Genomic DNA, 19,638 nt, shown 5'->3' with positions numbered 1-19,638 from the left:
GTAGAACTGGAACAAAAATCGGGAAAATAGGCAAAAACACCGGACAAACAACTGGAGTGAAGGAAACCGAAACTGGGGGAGACAAGAAGAGAAAGGGAGCTAAGTAGATTGAGCAAGTCGGCAAATCTGAACAAGTCGGAACAAGCAGCGATGATGGCAGAGTCAAGAAGGATAGAGCCGACTGGAAGAAGAAGGCCAAGACTCAGACATGGTCCGATGTTGTTAAGGGCCTGAAGATTGAGGATGGATTGGAGGCAGCCAATTTGGACAAGAGCTGGAATGAATCAGAGGCACCGAATTCGGAAGAGGTATTTGATTCGAAGGAGCCGGATCAACTGAAGGTGAATGGACTAGAGGGCAGGGGAAATCGACATTGACACTAAGGAACCGATGGGTCGGGAAGCACCAAAGCCATATCAGTGGAGTTGAGATCCATGGCCTTATGAGCAGACAAGCCGATCGGGAAGGTCGTGGAATGAAGAACTGGATTGGTCGAGGAGCACGAGCAAGGCAGGAAGATGTCAGGAGGAGCCGAAGAAAAGGATGTGCAGACACTAACACCACGATCCGACCTCATGTTGAGGTTGAGGGGGAGTGTTGAGCGGACAAGCTGAACTGGATCCGGATCCGGATCGGAGTCCAGAACAGAGAACCGGATCAGTATTCGGAGCCTAGAGCCAGATCGGTTTGTAAACGATAAGCCGTTAGATGCCTACGGTCCTAACCTAGTATGTAGGCATATATCTTGGAGTTAGTGTCAATCGCTCGTATGAGCATTGAAGTACATGACAGTACTTCTGTCAGTCCTTTTAAGAACATGTATAAAAGTGCTCTCTGAGCACATTGTATGTACAAAGTGTTATTTTGAATTGATTTATGTTGTTCTACTCTCTCTGTCTCTCTCGTGTATTCTTTGTGTGTTTTGAAGCTTCCATTAAACCTGTGTATGTTTTACATTAACATCCGATGAATTCGGTTAGGTCTTCAAGATTCCATATGTAATTCTTTTCAATACTAATATAACTTTAGGGCTATTTACAAATGTTGCCACAATAGGCCTTAATTGAACATATTTACAAATATGTCCTTCTCTAGATTCATCTTTGGATCCGGCCAGATGCCTTCCGGATCCGTCCGATCCAGCCATTGCCAATCTTCATCCGGTTCTCACCTCCAGAATAGTCTGATCCGGTGTAGTGCTCTTTCCATCCAAAGGAACCTATTTTTCCAACATTAGTTTGGTGAGTATTCTCATTTAGCCAAAACTTACATGACACAATGAGGCAATGATTTGTTCTTTCATGATATGGTGACATTTCTGTTGGATGTGCCTTGTGTAAGCCCAAGATTGTATTGCATGCCCAAGCAGAGGGCCGGTTTGATCATTGCAACATACGAGCGTGAGAAAATTGATTGGGGATGGATTACCGGTATCGCGCTAAGTGCACAATTACATAGGGCTAGGAAGGGAAAACCCATGAACCGATTTTTGCATGGTGGTTAATTGTATTATGCCCCATGCCAGTCGCCGCTACATGACATAAGACCCCGAGTATTGGAAAGGGGCATTCATCACAAGCACTCCCACAACAATCGGTAAGAAGGACAATCTTAACAAGACCACAAGAGGAGTGGCAAGTAACAAAGCCGACACCCAACAATCAGCAACAACCACCCAGTACGGAGGCACAAGATCCAAGGATACAACAAGGAACAAGCCACGCACCGGAAGAAACAACATCTTCTCCACTACAATAGCCTAAAGAAAAAAGTCAGTTAGCATCACAATGAGCCGATACAGAATACCACAATCAGGAAACAAGTTAGTCGGTGAAGAAGATCAAAGACAAGACGAAGCAGTCGATCGACTGACAACGACTGTAGAACCAATCGAATACATTCTAAAAGGAACTATGGAGTGGGAAAAAGTGTCAGAAGTATCTCCAAATGAGATCTTGGGAATACCAGACATACCATTGGTGGCACATGAAATTGTAGCCATACTATGCTTCGGAACAACATATGAATTGGTGGACTGCTTAGCTAAGCGCTTACAGTTTGCTTCAAATCAATTGACGCAAGAACATAAGGATTGGGAGATGATCCAGTATGCCATGCTAAGAGCACTAGAGTCAGAGGACGAAAGAGAATCGCAGCAAGTCGGCAGGCAACGAAACACAAGGAATAAAGGGATGGGAATTCAAATGCCTCCACTGAGTATAGCCTTGGTCTATGCCCATTAAGAATTGGTTAAGACAAATCAGGATACCAACTCAGGTCTAATGGCCTACCGATACAATCCGATCTGGCTCTCTAATATGGTTTCTGGTTCCGGATACCGATCCAGCTCTGACTTATTCACCCGATCCAAATCCGGTTGAACTTGTCCGCTCAACACTCCCCCTCAAGCTCAACTTGTGGTCGGATCGTAGTGTCAATGTATACTGGTCCTTTCCTCTAGCTCCTCCTGGCGTCTTCCCGCCTTGCTCGTGCTCTTTGACCCGTCCGGTCCCGTTTTCCACGACCCATCCGGTTCTGCGCATCTTGACCTGCTTGTTTGACACATCTGCTCAAAAGGCCCATCTCAGCTCTTTTGTTGCTTTGACTTTGGCACTTCTCAACCTATCGGTTCCTCCGTGTCGGTGTCGACTTCCGTTGCCTTCTCTGCTATTTGGTCTTTAGTTGATTCGGCTCCTCCGAATCAAACGCCTATTCTAAATCAGGTGCCTCTAATTCGTTCTAGCTACTATCCGAATTGGTTGTCTCCAATTCGTCTTTAATCTTTAGGCCCTTTACCACATAGGACCATGTCCGGGTCTTGGCCTTCTTTTTCCGGTCAACTCTATGCTTCTTGACTCTACCGCTATCGCCGCTTGTTCTGACTTTTTCGGATGTGCCGACTTCTTCAATCGACTCGGCTCCCTTTTTCATCTTGTCTCCCATTATTTTGGCTTTCTTCTCTCCGACTGCTTGTCCGGTGCCTTTGCCTGTTTTGCCAGTTTCCGTTCTGGTTTCTTCCTCTCTCCCCCTCAAGTGCGGCATGTCGAGATTCTGAAGACCAAGCATCTTCGAAAAATGTTACAATTTATTGGTTCCAAGTGCCTTGGTGAAGCTGTCGGCAACCTGCCTATCCGTCTGAACATACCAGAGTTCGACTTCACCGCTTAGGATCCACTCGCGCAAAAAGTGGTAGTGCACTTCTATGTGCTTTGTGCGAGCATGGAAGACAAGCTGCATACTACTCATGTTGTCGTAGTAAATCAGGATTAGAGTCGGTACTTCGATCTGGAGGTCTTGCAATAGCCACCGAAGCCATATGGCTTCATAGGTAGCAACGGTAACTCCCCAATAGTCAGCCTTATTGCTTGACAAAGCCATTGTTGGCTGCTTTTTGTTATTCCATGCAACTGCCGCACTACCAAGAGAGAACATAAATCCGAATATTGACCGTCAATCTAACTTATCACCGGTCTAATCAGCATCTGTATATCTGACTAGGTTTTCGGTTATACCTTGTCAGTATAACAACCCCCGGTCCTTAGTGTCACTCGCATACCTGAGTAAACTGTATGAACTGACTTATCATCCTGACAGGATAGTTGATATCGGGTCGGGTGATAGTAAGATAGATGAGGCTTCCGACAATTTCTCGGAACCGTTTCTCATTGCAGGCAAGTCCGGAGTTGAGACGAAGCTTCAGGTTCTGGTCTAGGGGTGTGGACACCGGTCGGCAATCGGTCATGACGCACTTGTACAGGATATTCAACACATAGTGTCACTGTGAGAGCAATATGTTGTCGTAGGTATGGATCATTTTGATCCCGAAGAAGTAATGAAGGTCCCCTAGGTTCTTCATTTCGAATGCATCCGACATGTTGGGACTTCACTTGCCCGATTTTAGTGAGATAGGGTCCGATAACAACCAAGTCATCGACGTATAGTAAAATACATACCGAACCTTCCAGGTCTTTCTGGATGAACAACAAAGAGTTAGACTTTGAGACCAAAAACCCCATCTTACGCAACCGGTGCGTGATTTTTGAATTCCAACCATGGGGAGCTTGCTTCAATCCGTAAAGTGACTTCTTGAGTCCGTACAGTGCCCATTTGTTCATCCTCGACTAAAAACCGGGGGCTAGGTCATATAGACTTGTTCTTCAAGATAACTTTGAAGAAACACATTCTTCACATCCATTTGGTGAAGATGCCACCCCCTTGCCACTGCAACTTCTAGCACCACATGAACCGTCGTCATCTTCGCTTCTGGAGCGAAGGTCGTAATCAATTCTGTGGATCTACGCATACCCTTTCACCACTAACTGAGCCTTGTACCAGTTGACTGAACCGTCGGCATTGTACTTCACCTTAAATACCCACTTGCAGTCGATCAGTTTACAGTGTCAGGGAGGATCTACGAAGATCCATGTGTCATTGCAATCGAGTGCCCGCATTTCTTCCTCCATCGCAGCACGGCAGTTCGCATCTTTCACCCCATCTGTGTAGCTCTCTAGCTCATGTACTTCCGCCACTTTTGTCATGTACTCATTATACCCATACCATTTTATGGGGTTCTTCTGGCGGGTCGATCGGCGTAACTTCTCGTTAGCCGATTTAAGGGCCATCTTCGCCAACTTGGACTTCGATTCCGAAGGTCCGTCTTCCTTTTATCCGGAGTCAAATTCGCTCCGATCCGACTCATCTCTACCAGTATCGTATTTCGACATCGTCTTCTTCCCCTTCTCTTTGCACATGAACCGTCTCCTCGGTTCCTTGTGCAGGGAGAGCACGGTTGAGTCTCCACTACTCGTTGGCTCATCATCCTGCTAGTCTTTCCGACTCGGCTCTTCATTCGTCCCAATCAATTGGAATGAGATCGGACACTCATCTAAAGTACCGAAATCTTCTTCCTCTTATGCCCGGATCATTTCAGGCTCATTGGACTCATCTTCCGGAATTGGGTCGAAGTCGGGGTTTAGAGTCAGTAGGGAGTACAAGGATGTTGATTCATCAAATTTGACATCTCGGATTACTCGAACTTGTTTTGTCGAGGGGTTGCAACACTTATACCCCTTCTGCTCATGAGAGTAGCCGACTAGAATGCACTTCTCCGACTTTTGTTCTAGCTTCCTCTACTTCTCATTCGGTACATGCACATAGGCTATGCTACCAAATACCCTAAGGTGCTTTAAATTTGACTTCAGCTCGAAATACAGTTCATGTGCTGACACTTTCTTCGTGATCCGGTTTTGGATGTAGATGGTCGTTTGGACCGCCTCAGCCCAGTAGAACTTGGGCATACTTTTCTCCTCAAGCATCGTCCTTGCCGCCTCCACAATCGATCGGTTCTTCCTCTCGGCAATGTCATTTTGCTCCGGCATATATCAGTAGTTGAATTCCCTCCAAATTCCTTTCTGCTATAGATAGTTGTTGAGTTGGCCGGAAAAATACTCTTTTCCGCCATCCAACCGCATGCACTTGATCTTTCTCTTTGTTTCCCATCCGATAAGACTTTGTAGGTTCCGGAAACAGTCAAAGAATTTTCGCATTTCTTCTCGATGAGATAGATTCACGTGTGCTGGCTATAGTCGTCCATGAAGGAGACCAAATATCGGCTCCCGCCAAGATGAATGTTTTGTGCCGGTTCCCACACATCCGAATGTATCAAGTCAAGCTTGTGACGACACTGGTTTCTTTCGGTGGGGAATGGAATCCAATGTTGCTTCCCTAGTTGGAAGGTTTCACAAATTTGCACCTTCCAGCCACTGAATTTCGGCTGTTCGAACATGACCTGTTTCGACTATAGGTTCTAAAGCCTTTGATAATTGACGTGGTTGATTCCCTTTGTGCGACAAGTGGATATCCGACTCGACTTTTTGTCCTTTTGGGAACAGAGCCATGCCAACGTCATTGATGATCTGGCCTTCTTCCTCGATGAGGCACCCAAGATGTGTACACCATACCTGCATCCCCTGATCGACAATATGTCCAACCGACACCAAGTTCTTCGTAATTATCGGAACATGTAGTACGTTGTCGTGGGGAAAACCGGCTACAAGAAGAAATGGAGACCAAAGGCATGTGAACCGCAGTGTGCACGGATACTCGCTAATTATAAACTATGCTGGTAAATAACCTAGGACTATGCTAGGTTGGTATGATGTCGGAACTTTAATAGGATGAATAAATCTCTGCTACCGGCATGTCGGTTGTAACCTGGTTTTCTTAATTGATTGTGGTCTCTTTTTTTCTCTTCTATGTGTCTCTAGCGTTGCTCTAGTTTCGTCCGAGCCGGACAAGCTCTGTGTTCGCGGCCCCCAACGTCTTGCACAACTTGTGCTCATTGTTCCTCTCCTTCTTCTTACGCTCTTCGGTTCAGGACCCCTACGGTCCTGCCTTCGTTTCTCAAGCATACGCGTAGTTACGCGACATAAATTTGGTGAACCCGATGTGAAACAGGCGGTAGAGGAGTGTGAAGATGAGGGGAACTGAACTCATCGAAGCCATGGTGGCAACTGTATACCGACTAGTGAATGCTCGTGAAGGTACGAGTACCCTCGATCGAGCCATCGAAACGATCGTTGGCACAATAGGCCGGTTTGAAGGTAAGAACGTGACGAGCTATCTCGAGGCCTACCAGGCTGAACTGATAATGAGGAACATTCCAGAGGATAGACCACTGTCCATATTCCCTCAGGTGGTGATGCCGAGCATCCACGCGGAGGTGCTCAAAATGTAGGCCGGTTGCCAGACTTGGGCGGAGTTTGAAGGGGGGCTCCTTGAGAGGTACAAGTTCGATTATTCACATCTGTTATCGAAACCGGAATTTATGGATGGTTTGAAAGCCCGAGAAAGGGGAGGAACACGTCGGTGCTCCTCCAAGAATTCGAGAAACAGTGTGCTCATCTCTCGGCGTTGAACAGGACCGTGCTCGACACGAGTCGTGTCCTGTTGTTCATCAAGTCCGTGGATGTGCAGGATCGAGAGAAGGTGGGTCCCCTATTGGAGACGGACAATGGGCTCATGTCCGACTGGGCCATGGTAAAAAGGGTTTGTAGCCGTTTCGACAAATATAGGCCAGGAGAGACAGTGGTGAAAAGAAGTGCGACCGGAGGCCCTCGGCCGGACAATGATGCATGCAGTGCGATGCGGTCGGCCACGGTAGAAAAGATTGCACGGAGTATACGGAGGCACTTAGAAGCAATGTAGTATACCTCTGGAATGGGCGGGTGCACGAGAGCAAAACCCGAAAAGCCCTATAGTTGAATACCGGGCACGACAGAATGAAGCGGTTGATGGAAGAAGCCGCGGAGGGGCCGGACCCTCTGGCCGGTACGAGACATGGAGTGCGCCAAAGAGAAATAACGCTGGTGGTCTAAGCTTGCAGGAAAGGGTAAAGCAGGCAATTACCGGCTGAGCACGGTGTCGTGTGGTTTTTCACACACAATATGAAAAGTAGTAAAATAATTATTTAATATTAGCTTAATGTATTCATATAGATAGGTGTCTTCAAGAGTTTCATAGCGTATTTTACTACGCATGAAACGGATAAACAAGTATCAAGCTATGTGAGTGTGAAGTTTGAAAAAGAAGAAAGAAAAGACAAAACTGTGAGATATCCCACATAGATAGGACAACATTGGAACCCAGGATATATAAGGGAAGCCAAAACATATTCATTCTATTAATGTGTGGAACACAGAATGTTCAAGGTGACTTAGGCTACATTGTGTGGTGTGCACGCTTCGGGCATACGCGTGTATGCACGGCTGTGATTACGCTTCGGTCGTATGCGCGTATGTGTGTATGCACGGTTGTTTAACGCTTCGGGTGTATGCGCGTGTGCATGGCCACGTGGACGTCTTCGGATGTACGTGCATGTGCAAGTTTCGGGCGTACGCGTGCACGGTCGCGTGGACGTTTCGGACGAGCGTGCGGATGCGTACATGGCGCGGTCAAGACGCGTGGATGCGTACATTGCGGCGCAGTCGAGACTTTTTGCGTACATTGCGGCGCAGTCGAGACTTTTTGCGTGCGGACGAGCGCGCGGATGCGTACACGACGCGGTCGGGACGTGCGCATGCATGGATGCGTACACTACGCGGTCGAGACGTTTGCGCGCGGACGTGTCTACGGTTTGGTTGCGACGCACGTACGGATTGCGCACGGGCTAAACTTTATGGATGATTGGGTCATTTGGCCGAATTATACGGACAATCGCATGCAACCAAAAGCCAAGGCCATGCAACTAAAAGTAAAAGGCATGCATCTAAAAATGGAAGCACGCAACTAAAAGCAGAGGCCATGCAACTAAAAATAGAGGCCATCCAACTAAAAGTAGGGATGCAAAGTAACATTGGGGAGGGAGGATCAACGAGGAGCTGGATATATGTCCTGTTTTTTCCCTACTAGTTTTTTTTTTTTTTTCCCCCTCTTCCTTCTTCTTCCCTTGGGGTTTTCGAGAAACAAATTATCTCACATATTGATATCAAACTACTAGCTTTGGGGACTCGATCTTTCTTGTCAAAAATTATCTCTCGTATTTATATCGGACCACTCCTTGCATGGTTGTTGGCTCCTTTCTTTGAAAAATTAATCTCTCATTTCCATACCCAACCCATTGTAACACGATTCTGAAATTATAAAGAATCGATTTTCTTTTGCAATAAAGGAATGATTTATCTCTCCCACTTGTCTTATGCTTAAAACTTGCTTGTGTTGTACGTGTTGCACTAAATCCTTCTAGTCCAGAACCCCGGCGGTTCCGCCTCACGATCCGCACATATTGACAGATTTTCACGACAACGAAAAGGGCGACAAACTTGCAGAAGGTCCTCGAAGAACGAATCCTCGACAGCAAGGTGGTGTTGTCGTTGAGGGAAATGCTCGGAATCACCAAGGAGTTCCACGATTCCATTGTGGACTTGGTGAAGCGTAAAAGGCTCACGACGAAGCCGAAGCCGGAGAAGCCCGTGGAAGTGCGGACAACGCACTTGGAGGATGCGGCCTTGGAGGACGAGTTGGTGGAGAGCCACTATTCAAAGTTGCATTGGGCGAGGGCTATAAAGAGACCCCCGTCCGGATTGGGGACAATCTGGAGCCGGTAGTGGTGTTGATAGACCACAGTTCCGAGATAAACCTAATGCCAATGGATTTCCACAGAAAGGGGAAATGGCCAATCAACACCAAGCATGGATGGAAGATACACGTGGCCACACGCGCTACGAGGAACTACACGGAGCATGCCCGAACATGCGCGTTAAAATTGGAGATGTCGAGATAGATCAGCACTTCTTTGTGCAAGAGACATCTTCGCACCCGGTGATACTCGGCGAACCATACATTACAGCGGCCCGCATAGAGACCAAGGTGCTAGATAAGGTTCGTCGTACACACGGGTGAAGAGCCAAGACGAGCGTCACTCCGTCCAATTTTGACAATAAGACCAAACCACAAGCGTAACCGCGAGACCCTTGGCAGCGATGGCCAAGAGTATTTTTAGAGAGGGCAATCAAGGCGTGGGGTCGCAATAGTCTGGACACCCCGGAGAAACCCCACACATGTACCATAGGTAGGAGATTTTGGTTCTCCAACAGTGGAGGTTGAACGATAACTGGTGTCGGCAACCGGGAAAAGAAGAGGTTCGAGGAGTGTCTTAGGGCATACGGGGCCCTTAGCTTCGACGATGAGATTAGCGGCGCCATGGAGGTGGTCTCATTCGACGACACCCTTGGAGAGATCGGGAAGGTTGTCGAAAAAGGCCTGAGTGAAGACCGGTTGATTCTGGCCGAAGGGCCGCAAGGAGCGGATGAAGGGGATCGGGTCAAACCCAAGTTTGCGGAATCCTGCTGGCATAGGGCACCGGTCACTGATCAGATGCTTCGGGAGCTCAAGATCGGTGGGGGTGGCTTTCTACTACCGGCGGAGGAGGACTGGTTTCAGAGGATTCTTAGGAGGCACGGGAAGGCCTTCGCATTCTCACCGGAGGAGATCAGGTGCGTGGGCCCGACGATCGTGGAGTCGATGGTTATCTTCACGGTACCGCATGTGCCATGAAACCTCAAGCCAATTCCGGTAGCCAGAGCTCACATCCTAAAGCTGATGGAGCTACTGAAGCAGAAGGTGGAGATGGGCATTCTCGACCTGCCGAGTGCCCCGTATTCAAATCGGTGGTTTACGGTGCCAAGGAAGAACGGCACGTTGCGCTTCATTCAAGACCTGCAGCCGGTCAATAAAGTGACCATTTGAAACGCGGGAATTGGGCCGACCATTGATGAGTTGGCGGAAGCCTTCGTTGGAAGGTCGATCTATTTGGTTGGTGATCTATATTCGGGATACGACCAATTCCAACAAGCCGTAGAGAGCAGGGATATTACGACAATTCGGTCTCAGCTTAGTGTGGATGTGTACCTTACCGCGAGGGACAAACTCCGTAGTGCACATGGTGAACGCGATGAACAAGGTGCGGAGGAACTGCATCTCGGGCATCACCATGCCATTCTTGGACGACATCCCGATCAAGGGATGTCCCATGGAAGATAAGGATAAATTGATCGGGCCAGATGGATGTTGGACGTTCGTGGCGGACCACATTGAAGACTGCGAAAAGGTGCTACAGAGGCTCGAGAGTGCGCAACTCACCTTCTCCGGAGAGAAATTAGCTTTCGGGAAATCCGAAATCTTGGTGGTTGGACACTTGTGCGGGCCTTACGGCTGGCAACTGTCTCCTGGAAAGGTGGAGGCCATCTCCGTGATGAAGGAAGAATGCAAGTCGGTTACAGAGGTCCTGAGGTTGCAAGGTGCGTGCGCGTTCTACCACATTTGGATTCCACATTACGCACACATCACGGAACTGCTCTATGGGTTACTGAAAAGGGGGCGTGAGTTCGAATGGAATGAGGAGCACGTGGAGTCGGTCCGGAAAGCGGTTTACGGAAAGGGGGTCCCAGTTTATGTGATCGTGAACACGAGCCCAACCGGAATCGGATGGGTGGTCAATAAGGAGGATGAGAACGGTGCGAGGTACCCCATCCGGTTCAAGGCGAAGGTATTGAGTGAGCGGCAACGAGGATATGCCCAAGTTAAATGCGAACTCTGGGGTATCATTTCGGTAGTCAAGGCTGACAAAGGCTATCTGATCGCGATGGAGGTAATAATCGAGACGGACTGCCTACCTATCCTAGGTATGGTCTCCGGATGGATGACTCCGGACTTAGCTATGCTCAGGTGGATCGCGTGCATCAAATCCCCGAATCCGGAGATATGGCACATCTCCGGGAAAGACAATGCCATAGCCGATATGCTTTCAAGAGCGCGATTCGATGACGAGGACGCCATGGTCTCCGAAGACGAAGAAGTCGGCGTAGAATTCTTCGAGTCAGCTCGCATAGCGGCAAGGTAGGGGAGCACTCCAGCACTCAGTGAGTTCAACGAGAACGAGTACGACAGCAAGGTAGGGGTATTTGGTGCTTGCGCGAGAAGACCTGACGAACCAGGGCCATGTGCCGGTGTCGTGCCTTTCGGCTCCAGATCATTGCGTGAGTCGGGTGGGAACCGCTGAGGTTTTTGGACTAGGAGAAAGAAGAATATGAGATAAGGCTCCTTATGAATCGATTGCAAGAAAGAGAAATATTTGAAAGAAGATATGAAACTCGTGAATCCCACGAGTATAGTGTATTAATTGATACTTAGAATGTAAGAGAGAAATAGATGGAAAAAAATCGTGAATCCCACGAATATATTAGATTGATCAAAATCCTTGTAAAATAATCAACAACCTCTATACATCTTTCTCTTCCTTATATAGTGTTTGGAAGAGTCTAAGTTTATCACATGCAAGCATCATGCTTTTCCTATTTTTAGTTTTCATGCACACTGCATGTGCATGATTAGCTTTCTATCCCATCTTTTCATTTAACTCGAGTGTCTATGCATGAATAACTTTTTGTACCATGCATGTCTAGAAATTTTACATGGGATAAAGTTTAGTATAACTTTAAAATTCATAATACCCTAGTATAATGATAAGGCTTAACATTATTAACATGGAGGTGCAAGGTTCGAATCTTGCCCTATGCATGTAACATATATATTTTTATACTTTCTTCTATTTACAAATATGTCTCTTCATCCGTTTCTCACCGACTCTCACCGGCCTTCTTCATCCGGCTCTTGCTGGGTCTCCTTACCGAATTCGGTCCTTACTGGTTCCTTCTTCCGGTTCTCACCGAGTACTCCATGTCCTATCCGGAGAGACCAAAAAAGTAATTTTTCACGTAGTGTGCGAATTACACTACGACACCGGTTCCTAATTGAGAATGTAATCTGCCGGTACGGCTGCGTAGGGAAGATCGTGGCTGACCAGGGAGAGTTGGACGCACAAGAGGCCGAAGAGTTGTTCGGTCGGTTAGGGGTAAAACTCTCTCTCACTACGACATACAATCTGGAGGCGAACGGGAAGATAGAGCGTGAACACAGGTCAATCGTAAAGGCATTAGTACGGGCATATGAAGGGCAACTTGGGAATTGGCCGAGGCTCCTACCTTACGCATTGTGGGTGGACCAAACTACACACATCTCGGTGACCGGGTTCATGCCGGTAGAGCTGATGTACAGGAAGAAGCTGATCATGCCGATCGAGCCAACGACTTCTTCGTGGGTGGCAATCGATTGACCAGACGAAATGAGCCGGGAGGAGCTATTGACGACGCGGATTCGCCAGCTCGAGCAGAGGCTGGAGGACGTGGAACGGGCAAAGCCAAAATTGTACGTGGCGCGGATGAAGAACAAGGACCGGATCGACTAAACATACTGGCTGAGACCGAAGAAGATCGAGGAATGTGACTGGGTGTTGGTTTACGACAGCAGCCTTGACAACCTGCATAAGGCGACACGGAAATTCGCAAGGAGATGGTTCAGGCCCTACGTGGTGACGAGAGCGAATGACAACGCCACGTACCATTTCGCGGAGCTCGACGGAACACGGATGGTGGTATCAATTGCACGAAAACCATCGTTGTTAGGTACGTTAGGTACAGTACTGATACCATACATATTTAACGTATTAATACAGGTATAGTACCTCCCAATTTTAAAATACGTTAAATACATTTTTTAGTATGTTAAATACCTATAAAATACATAAAATACGTATAGTACGTTAAATACGTTAAATACTTCTAGAATTTGAAATTTATTTACTTTCTTAAAAAATATTTGTAATATTGTAATATTGTAACCGTGTATATGCAATGTAACGAAGCATTCCATGGCTGTAGTTGCATCTTAAAAGTACTAAAGGGCAAATCGAGAAAATATGAGAATCAAAAGGATACAAATCAACAAATCAAATAGATATTTGTTAGGTAAAAAAAAACCCAAACTTGTTGGGCATTTACAACAACAGTCAAGGCCACGAAGCAAAAACTGTATATCCCTCACATGATTGAGGGAATTCACATGATGAGTCATGACAAGCTAAAATTCTACAAAAAAAATCATACTTTTGACAAAAACAACACTTTGACAAGAAGTGCAACATACCTATTGAAGAAAAGACCACGTCTTTTGATTTGGAAAAAACCTTCAGAACACATAACATCAAATATTTGAGATACACTTACATTGCATTTTGTCAAAGAAATAGAATGCATTGTAGGAACAAAATTTAGAAAAAAACCTTAACAACACAACATCAAATATTTGATTTCTAAGAACACATAACTTGAACTATGTCCAAGACTCCAATGTATCAAAATGGGCTTAGATCAAAGAAAAGTAACATATGGCTATTGAGCTTAGTAATAATGTATAGAAATCAGAAATATTAGTTATTAGATCTCGTCCTCATCACAATCACCATCTTCATCATCAGATTCAGTGTTAGTTGATGACATCAACATAGGTTCTTCATCAGTAAGATCATCATAATTTGTATGAATTGCTTCTTCTATTCCATTGACATTATCTTGATCATTTGGTGGTAAAGAAGCAAATGTACTTGATCTTGTTATTCTCCTATTACAAGAAGACTGCTCATCATCTCTTCTTGGCCTCTGCCACCGTATTCGATCAATAGGAACTCCATCGCTTGATGTTGTCGTATGTGATCTTGTCATGCTCCTTGTCCTTCTTCTCATGCTCATTGTTTCTTGAAAATAAGTTTCATAGAATTCTCTATCCATATCATTCTCGTGGCTAATAGATGGAATATCAGGAGTCTTAGAGACATCTATCTCATTTGGATTCACCTGCAAACAAGTTTATAAAAGCTTAACGAAATTTGAGGAATGTAAATTATAAGAAGTGAATAAAACAATACTTGCATTGGAGATGCATTCACAGTCTCAAACTTGCGAACTAGCCTTAAGTTCTCTCGCACATATACCAATCATTCAAGTTGTGCTAGCTTTAGTCTGTTTCTATTTTTTGTATGTGCGAGAGCATGTGCATTCCAATTCCTTTCTGCTGCCCCAGAAGAGCAATCCTAATAGAAAACAAAATATGAAATAAAAGGTAGTACAAAAAAGTGCAGTATTTTAGAACTTAACTATAAAATTGATCATTTTTTCAAAACTTGACACTTACTTGGGATAATATGCGGACAGCTAATGCTTGGAGCTTTGGAGTTCTTCCACCAAAATTTTCCCACCATGTGACTGGCGTCATCATAGATATCTCTTCACGTGCTAATGCATAGCTAAATGTCCCTGTACCATTTCGATATTCATGCAATTCACGAAATAAGATATCACATTCAAGTGTCGAGTACAATTTTTCTGTATAGCTCATCCATGCATCCATTAACTCGGGGTTAATAAATGTAGCCTCCTCTCTCCACATCGGATGCAGCAAATGAGCTACAAGGTGGATCGGCCTCTTGAACCATTTCCATCGTATGTCAAATAACTTCAAAACATCTTCATACCTAAAAGGGTATTAGTAATTACAAAATGATCTTATCTTAAAACATGAGAAAACATTTGGAGGTTTAATGCTAGGAAACCATAAAAAATTAAAATAAATATGAAATTTACTTGAATTTGTGGGGGATGTTTTCTTCCACTCCTTTTGCTAAAACATCTTTGCTTCTTCGCATAAACTCATATAACAAACATCTTCATACCTAAAAGGGTATTAGTAATTACAAAATGATCTGATCTTAAAACATGAGAAAACATTTGGAGGTTTAATGCTAGGAAACCATAAAAAATTAAAATAACTTCAAATAGTGGATCCCTCCCTATCAGTAAGTCGTAAAACACTATACAATGGTGCCATTAGGGTCAAAACAACTTGAAACGAGGACTCAGTTGTAGGATCAAGGATGTAGTTCTTTACATTCATGGCATCTAGCTTATTGCAATCTGACCCAGACCTCCACATGTCACTCACCACTGTTTGCTTAAGAGGATACCAAACTTTGAGCAAACGTTGTATGACAAGGTACATAACACCAAACCTTGTCTTAGAAGGTCTCAAGATGGCGAGGTTACTGTAAGCAGAAAAAAATTTCCTAGCATTCCTCTTCTTGCAAAAAAAACGTACGATATTATTTGCTTTCAACATAATACTTTTCATCCAAGGCAACTGACCAATGTCCTCCAAAAGTAGATCCAAAGAATGGGTTGCACATGGAGTCCAAACAATATTAGGGAACTCTGATTCTAGCAAAGACCCCATGCGGACACAACTAGATGCATTGTCTGAAATGACTTGGACCACATTTTCCTTACCAACTTCTCTAATTGCCTCTGAAATTCTTTCAGCTAACCAAGAGCTATCAACTGTTGGTGTTGTATTAGCATGACTACAATCAATGGACTTGAGGAACATTGTCCCATAACAAGATGATACGAGGACATTTACAAGTTGCTTATGAGAAACATCAACCCATCCATCTGTTAATATAGAACAACCATACTTGGGCCATAATCCTTTTACCCTTTCTAACTTTGCTTGCAAGGATATAACCTCATTTTTAAAGCCTTTCGTCCTCATGTAATTATATGCGACTCCATTATGTTTCTCTCCAATTGTAGAGAAAGCTTCTAACATGTTCCGCCAACATGGTGTTTTTAATAGATTAAATGACAAATTTGCTTCAATGATACATCTCACCTCCATAACGTTTGCATGTTGTTTCCTTTGCATTTGTAACACATGTCCTTTACGCAACGGTTGTTGTTTCACTATAATTGCTGGTGGATATGGTTGGCGACTACCACCACCCATACATGACATGCTTTGACTTTCATCAACAAAGGTAGACGAGCATGAGGTAGAAACACCTAAAAGAAAAAAAAATTCAAGATAAATAATTTACAATTATTTAAACATTAGTAATTATGACACCTATTGTAGGCTTGTGTCTATACCTTGTTCAAGCATGTTGAATGAGTCGATCTCTGCTACTATATCTTCTTCTTCGCCAATTGCTTGGCTTCCACAATTACCATACAAAGTTGTAAGGTCAATCAACATTTCCTTGGGGACATTGGTAAATTTCGTTACTCCATGGCTAGGTTTTCCAATTAAATGAGCAATCATTCGTGTTGCTGACCCATGCATATGTTTATTGCAAAATTTACAGTTCCAACTCCTATTTCCTGTTTGACTTCTTACGACATTGAGGCAACATGTATCCCAATATTTGTTCTTAATGGGCGGCATTTTCCTTCTTTATGACATTGAGGAGCAAGATTATATGAATGCATTAAAGCAAATCGAAGAACTGAAAACTTTGAATAGATCAACCTTCAGGAAGGATGAGGATTATACTACTTTAAATAAGCAACTACAGGATACTCAAGAGTATCTTTTATTCATAGAAAGCAAATACAAGAAAATGTTACAATTAAGGACATGTATAAAAACAGAAAATTAAACTCTTTTGGAAGCTAAAAAGGAAGCAAAAATTACCATAACTTAACTAAAGAGCCTTAATGCTTAACGTATTAACGACATGCATAAAAGCAAAAAATTCAACAAGTTTGGAAGCCAAAAGGGAAGTAGAATTTGGTCAAGAAATCCATCTTGAAGATGTACAGAAAGGGTTCGATGAAGATCTATTTATTCATAGTGCTTTGCTAGATATGTATGTCAAATGTGGATCTATAGTGGAAGTGCAAAATGTTTTCAACCGAATGTCCAGCCGAGATGTGGTATTATGGACAACATTGATTGCATGATATGCTGAGCATGGACCCGTTGAGGATGCACTGAAAAGCTTTGAAAAGATACAAGATGAGGGGATACTTATTACTACCAAACACTCTAACCTTTTCTTGTGTCTTAAAGGAATGCTCTCATTGGAGGGTTTGTTGAGTATAGAACTACTGAGAAAGCATTAAATTCTTTCGATAAAATGCAAGTTGATGGAATCTTTCCGGATGCCCATGTCCTAAAAGTGTGCGGTTTATTAGGGCCTACAGATAAAGGACAATCCATGTATATGGAGGCTGTATTGAAAGGATTCTAGCTAGTGCACATTTATTCATACCCATCACATTCAAAAGCAGACAACCAAAACCATGATATTCCAAAAAATGAGTAGTTGTTAACAAAAATAAATATGCATTGCAAATGATAAAACATGGGACATCATTAAAAAAGGACCAAGCACTTTTCCCATGACACGAAATTGAGATCTTCAATGTTTCTGGAAACCAATGTCATTTATAGTAACATGGAAAGTAAATTAGGATGATCAATTTCTGAAATGAATTTAAATGGGATACAACCACTAAAATCAATAAGCAAAGGATTAGCTAATGCTACAAATTGTGAATGATTTTGAACACATTGTCTACATGTATACATACATGTTTGAGTTTCAACACATGGTTCCTATAATATTTGATCTGAACACTTGCAAAGAGGAGAGTTTTATTGCATGACGTCAATTACAATTGTCTACCAATTTGTTACTTGTATAGATGCATTATTGTGGAATAGATAGATTGTTGGACACAAGCATACGTAAACTAGATCAACTAAAAATTAAATCTCCCTTGTCATTTGGTATTATCATACAACTTGACATTGGAATACAACAAAATGGGAGGTATACTTAATCATAAAAAATAAAAGAAAGAAACATATTCACTAACCTGATTTTATTTTCTTCTTCTTCTTCTTCTTCTTCTTCTTCTTCTTCTTCTTCTTCTTCTTGTGCTTCTTCTTCTTCTTCTTCTAGTGCTTCTTCTTCTTCTTCTTCTTCTTCTTCTTCTTCTTCTTCTTCTTCTTCTTCTTCTGCTTTTTCTGCTTCTTCTTCTTCTTCTTCTTCTGCTAGTGCTTCTTCTTCTAGTGCTTCTTCTTCTAGTGCTTCTTCTTCTTCTTCTTCTTCTTCTTCTTCTTCTTCTTCTTCTTCTTCTTCTTCTTCTTCTTCTGCTTTTTCTGTTTCTTCTTCTTCTTCTTCTTCTAAGTCTATTCTGTCCGTCTTTCTTCCTTCCTTCTATTTTACTAAAGTTGTTCTTTTCTTTTGCTTTCTTTAGGGTTTTACTCATATTTTCTATAAATACGTACTATACGTATTTTTTTAAAGGTACGTTAAATACCATATTAGACGAATGTATATGACATTTGAATGAACAACTTTGACGTATGGTACGTACTATACAAATAAGAAGGTATTATACGTATTGATACGTTAAATACACGTACGTACACAACGCTGAGGAAAACAGATCAAGGCGTTCAAGAAACAATGCGAGGACGAGTCGGACCCGGGTTGCGAAGACGAGAATATAGGCCTGGGAAGAGCGGACGAAGGCAGGAAGGTCGACGGATCAGAGGACGACGAGTGACAAACGGTTGGTTCTTCCCCATATCTATCTCTCTCTCTCTCGGCACATACCGGTGGACGTGCGGTTTGGTGGGGGTGGATGTCGTGGGGGAAAACCGGCTACAAGAAGAAATAGAGACCAAAGGCGTGTGAACCGCAACGTGCACGGATGCTCACTAATTATAAACTATGCTTGTAAATAACCTAGGACTAGGCTAGGTTGGCGTGACGTAGGAACTTGAATAGGATGAATAAATCTAGATGAATCTTTGTCCGAAATGGTAGAAAATAACTACTTGATGGAAGAACCCTTCTCTCTCCTTGGACTATAAAAGGAGGGAGAGAGGACTGAGTTGGGGACGGGATTTAGGAGAATGAAGTGTTGTCGGATTGGGAACCGAGCGATGTTCTCTGTTTCATTCTCTGCGGAAGTTATTTACCTGACGACTCTGTTCGTGCAGGAAGCCTGTGTGCTCCTGACAGAGGCTCCACATTGTATCTCGGGGTTGGGGTGTGCGCATTGTTGGCTGAGTTGTGGCTCGGCTACCGGCGTGCCGCTATAACCTTTTTTTCTTAATTGATTGTGGTTCCCTTTTGTCTCCTCTACATGTCTCTCGCACCGCTCTAGTTTCGTCTGAGCCGGATGAGCTCTGTGTTCACGACACCCCACGTCTTGCACGACGTGTGCTCATTGTTCCTCTCCTTCTCCTTCTCACACTCTTCGGTCCAGGACCCCTGCGGTCCCGCCTTCGTTTCTCACACATACGAGTAGTTACGCAACAACATTCATCAACTTTCCCTTTTGTCCAACATGGCTTAAAGGAACTTCTCCGACATGCTCGATCGGCTGAGGAGTG

The 19,638-nt window shown here is 44.0% G+C and overlaps 2 protein-coding genes across 2 annotated transcripts; both read right to left on the bottom strand.

Annotated features, from left to right (window-relative positions):
- Nucleotides 1–14,066: 14,066 nt before the first annotated feature.
- On the bottom strand, nt 14,067–19,275 carry LOC147853130 (uncharacterized). The gene is made up of 5 exons (XM_087332840.1): nt 19,222–19,275; nt 18,108–18,451; nt 14,584–14,923; nt 14,318–14,482; nt 14,067–14,246 (listed from the first exon to the last, which is right to left on the bottom strand). The coding sequence occupies exons 1-4, from the start codon at nt 19,273–19,275 to the stop codon at nt 14,387–14,389; spliced, it is 834 nt and encodes a 277-aa protein (XP_087188966.1). The 3' UTR covers nt 14,067–14,246; nt 14,318–14,386.
- On the bottom strand, nt 15,220–16,566 carry LOC147853131 (uncharacterized). The gene is made up of 2 exons (XM_087333262.1): nt 16,374–16,566; nt 15,220–16,286 (listed from the first exon to the last, which is right to left on the bottom strand). The coding sequence occupies exons 1-2, from the start codon at nt 16,564–16,566 to the stop codon at nt 15,220–15,222; spliced, it is 1,260 nt and encodes a 419-aa protein (XP_087189388.1).
- Nucleotides 19,276–19,638: the final 363 nt, after the last annotated feature.

The sequence above is a fragment of the Azolla caroliniana genome, unplaced genomic scaffold (genome assembly GCF_043228905.1).
Source record: "Azolla caroliniana isolate FFs.n. ecotype wild unplaced genomic scaffold, voAzoCaro1.0.p SCAF_17, whole genome shotgun sequence".
In the NCBI taxonomy this organism is placed as follows: Eukaryota; Viridiplantae; Streptophyta; class Polypodiopsida; order Salviniales; family Salviniaceae; genus Azolla; species Azolla caroliniana.
The sequence above is the reverse complement of the archived record's forward strand: the minus strand, read 5'-3'. Positions and strand labels throughout refer to the sequence as shown.

What these genes read in the sequence shown, in the direction of transcription:
- LOC147853131 (XM_087333262.1), bottom strand. Translation starts at nt 16,566, where the DNA reads ATGCATGGGTCAGCAACACGAATGATTGCTCATTTAATTGGAAAACCT. An exon ending in ATTCAACATGCTTGAACAAG is followed by an intron (nt 16,287 to 16,373) that starts GTATAGACACAA and finishes TTTTTCTTTTAG; the next exon opens with GTGTTTCTACCTCATGCTCG.
- LOC147853130 (XM_087332840.1), bottom strand. Translation starts at nt 19,275, where the DNA reads ATGTGGAGCCTCTGTCAGGAGCACACAGGCTTCCTGCACGAACAGAGT. An exon ending in GAAGAAGAAAATAAAATCAG is followed by an intron (nt 14,924 to 18,107) that starts GTTAGTGAATAT and finishes ATACCCTTTTAG; the next exon opens with GTATGAAGATGTTTTGAAGT. An exon ending in CTGTCCGCATATTATCCCAA is followed by an intron (nt 14,483 to 14,583) that starts GTAAGTGTCAAG and finishes GTTTTCTATTAG; the next exon opens with GATTGCTCTTCTGGGGCAGC.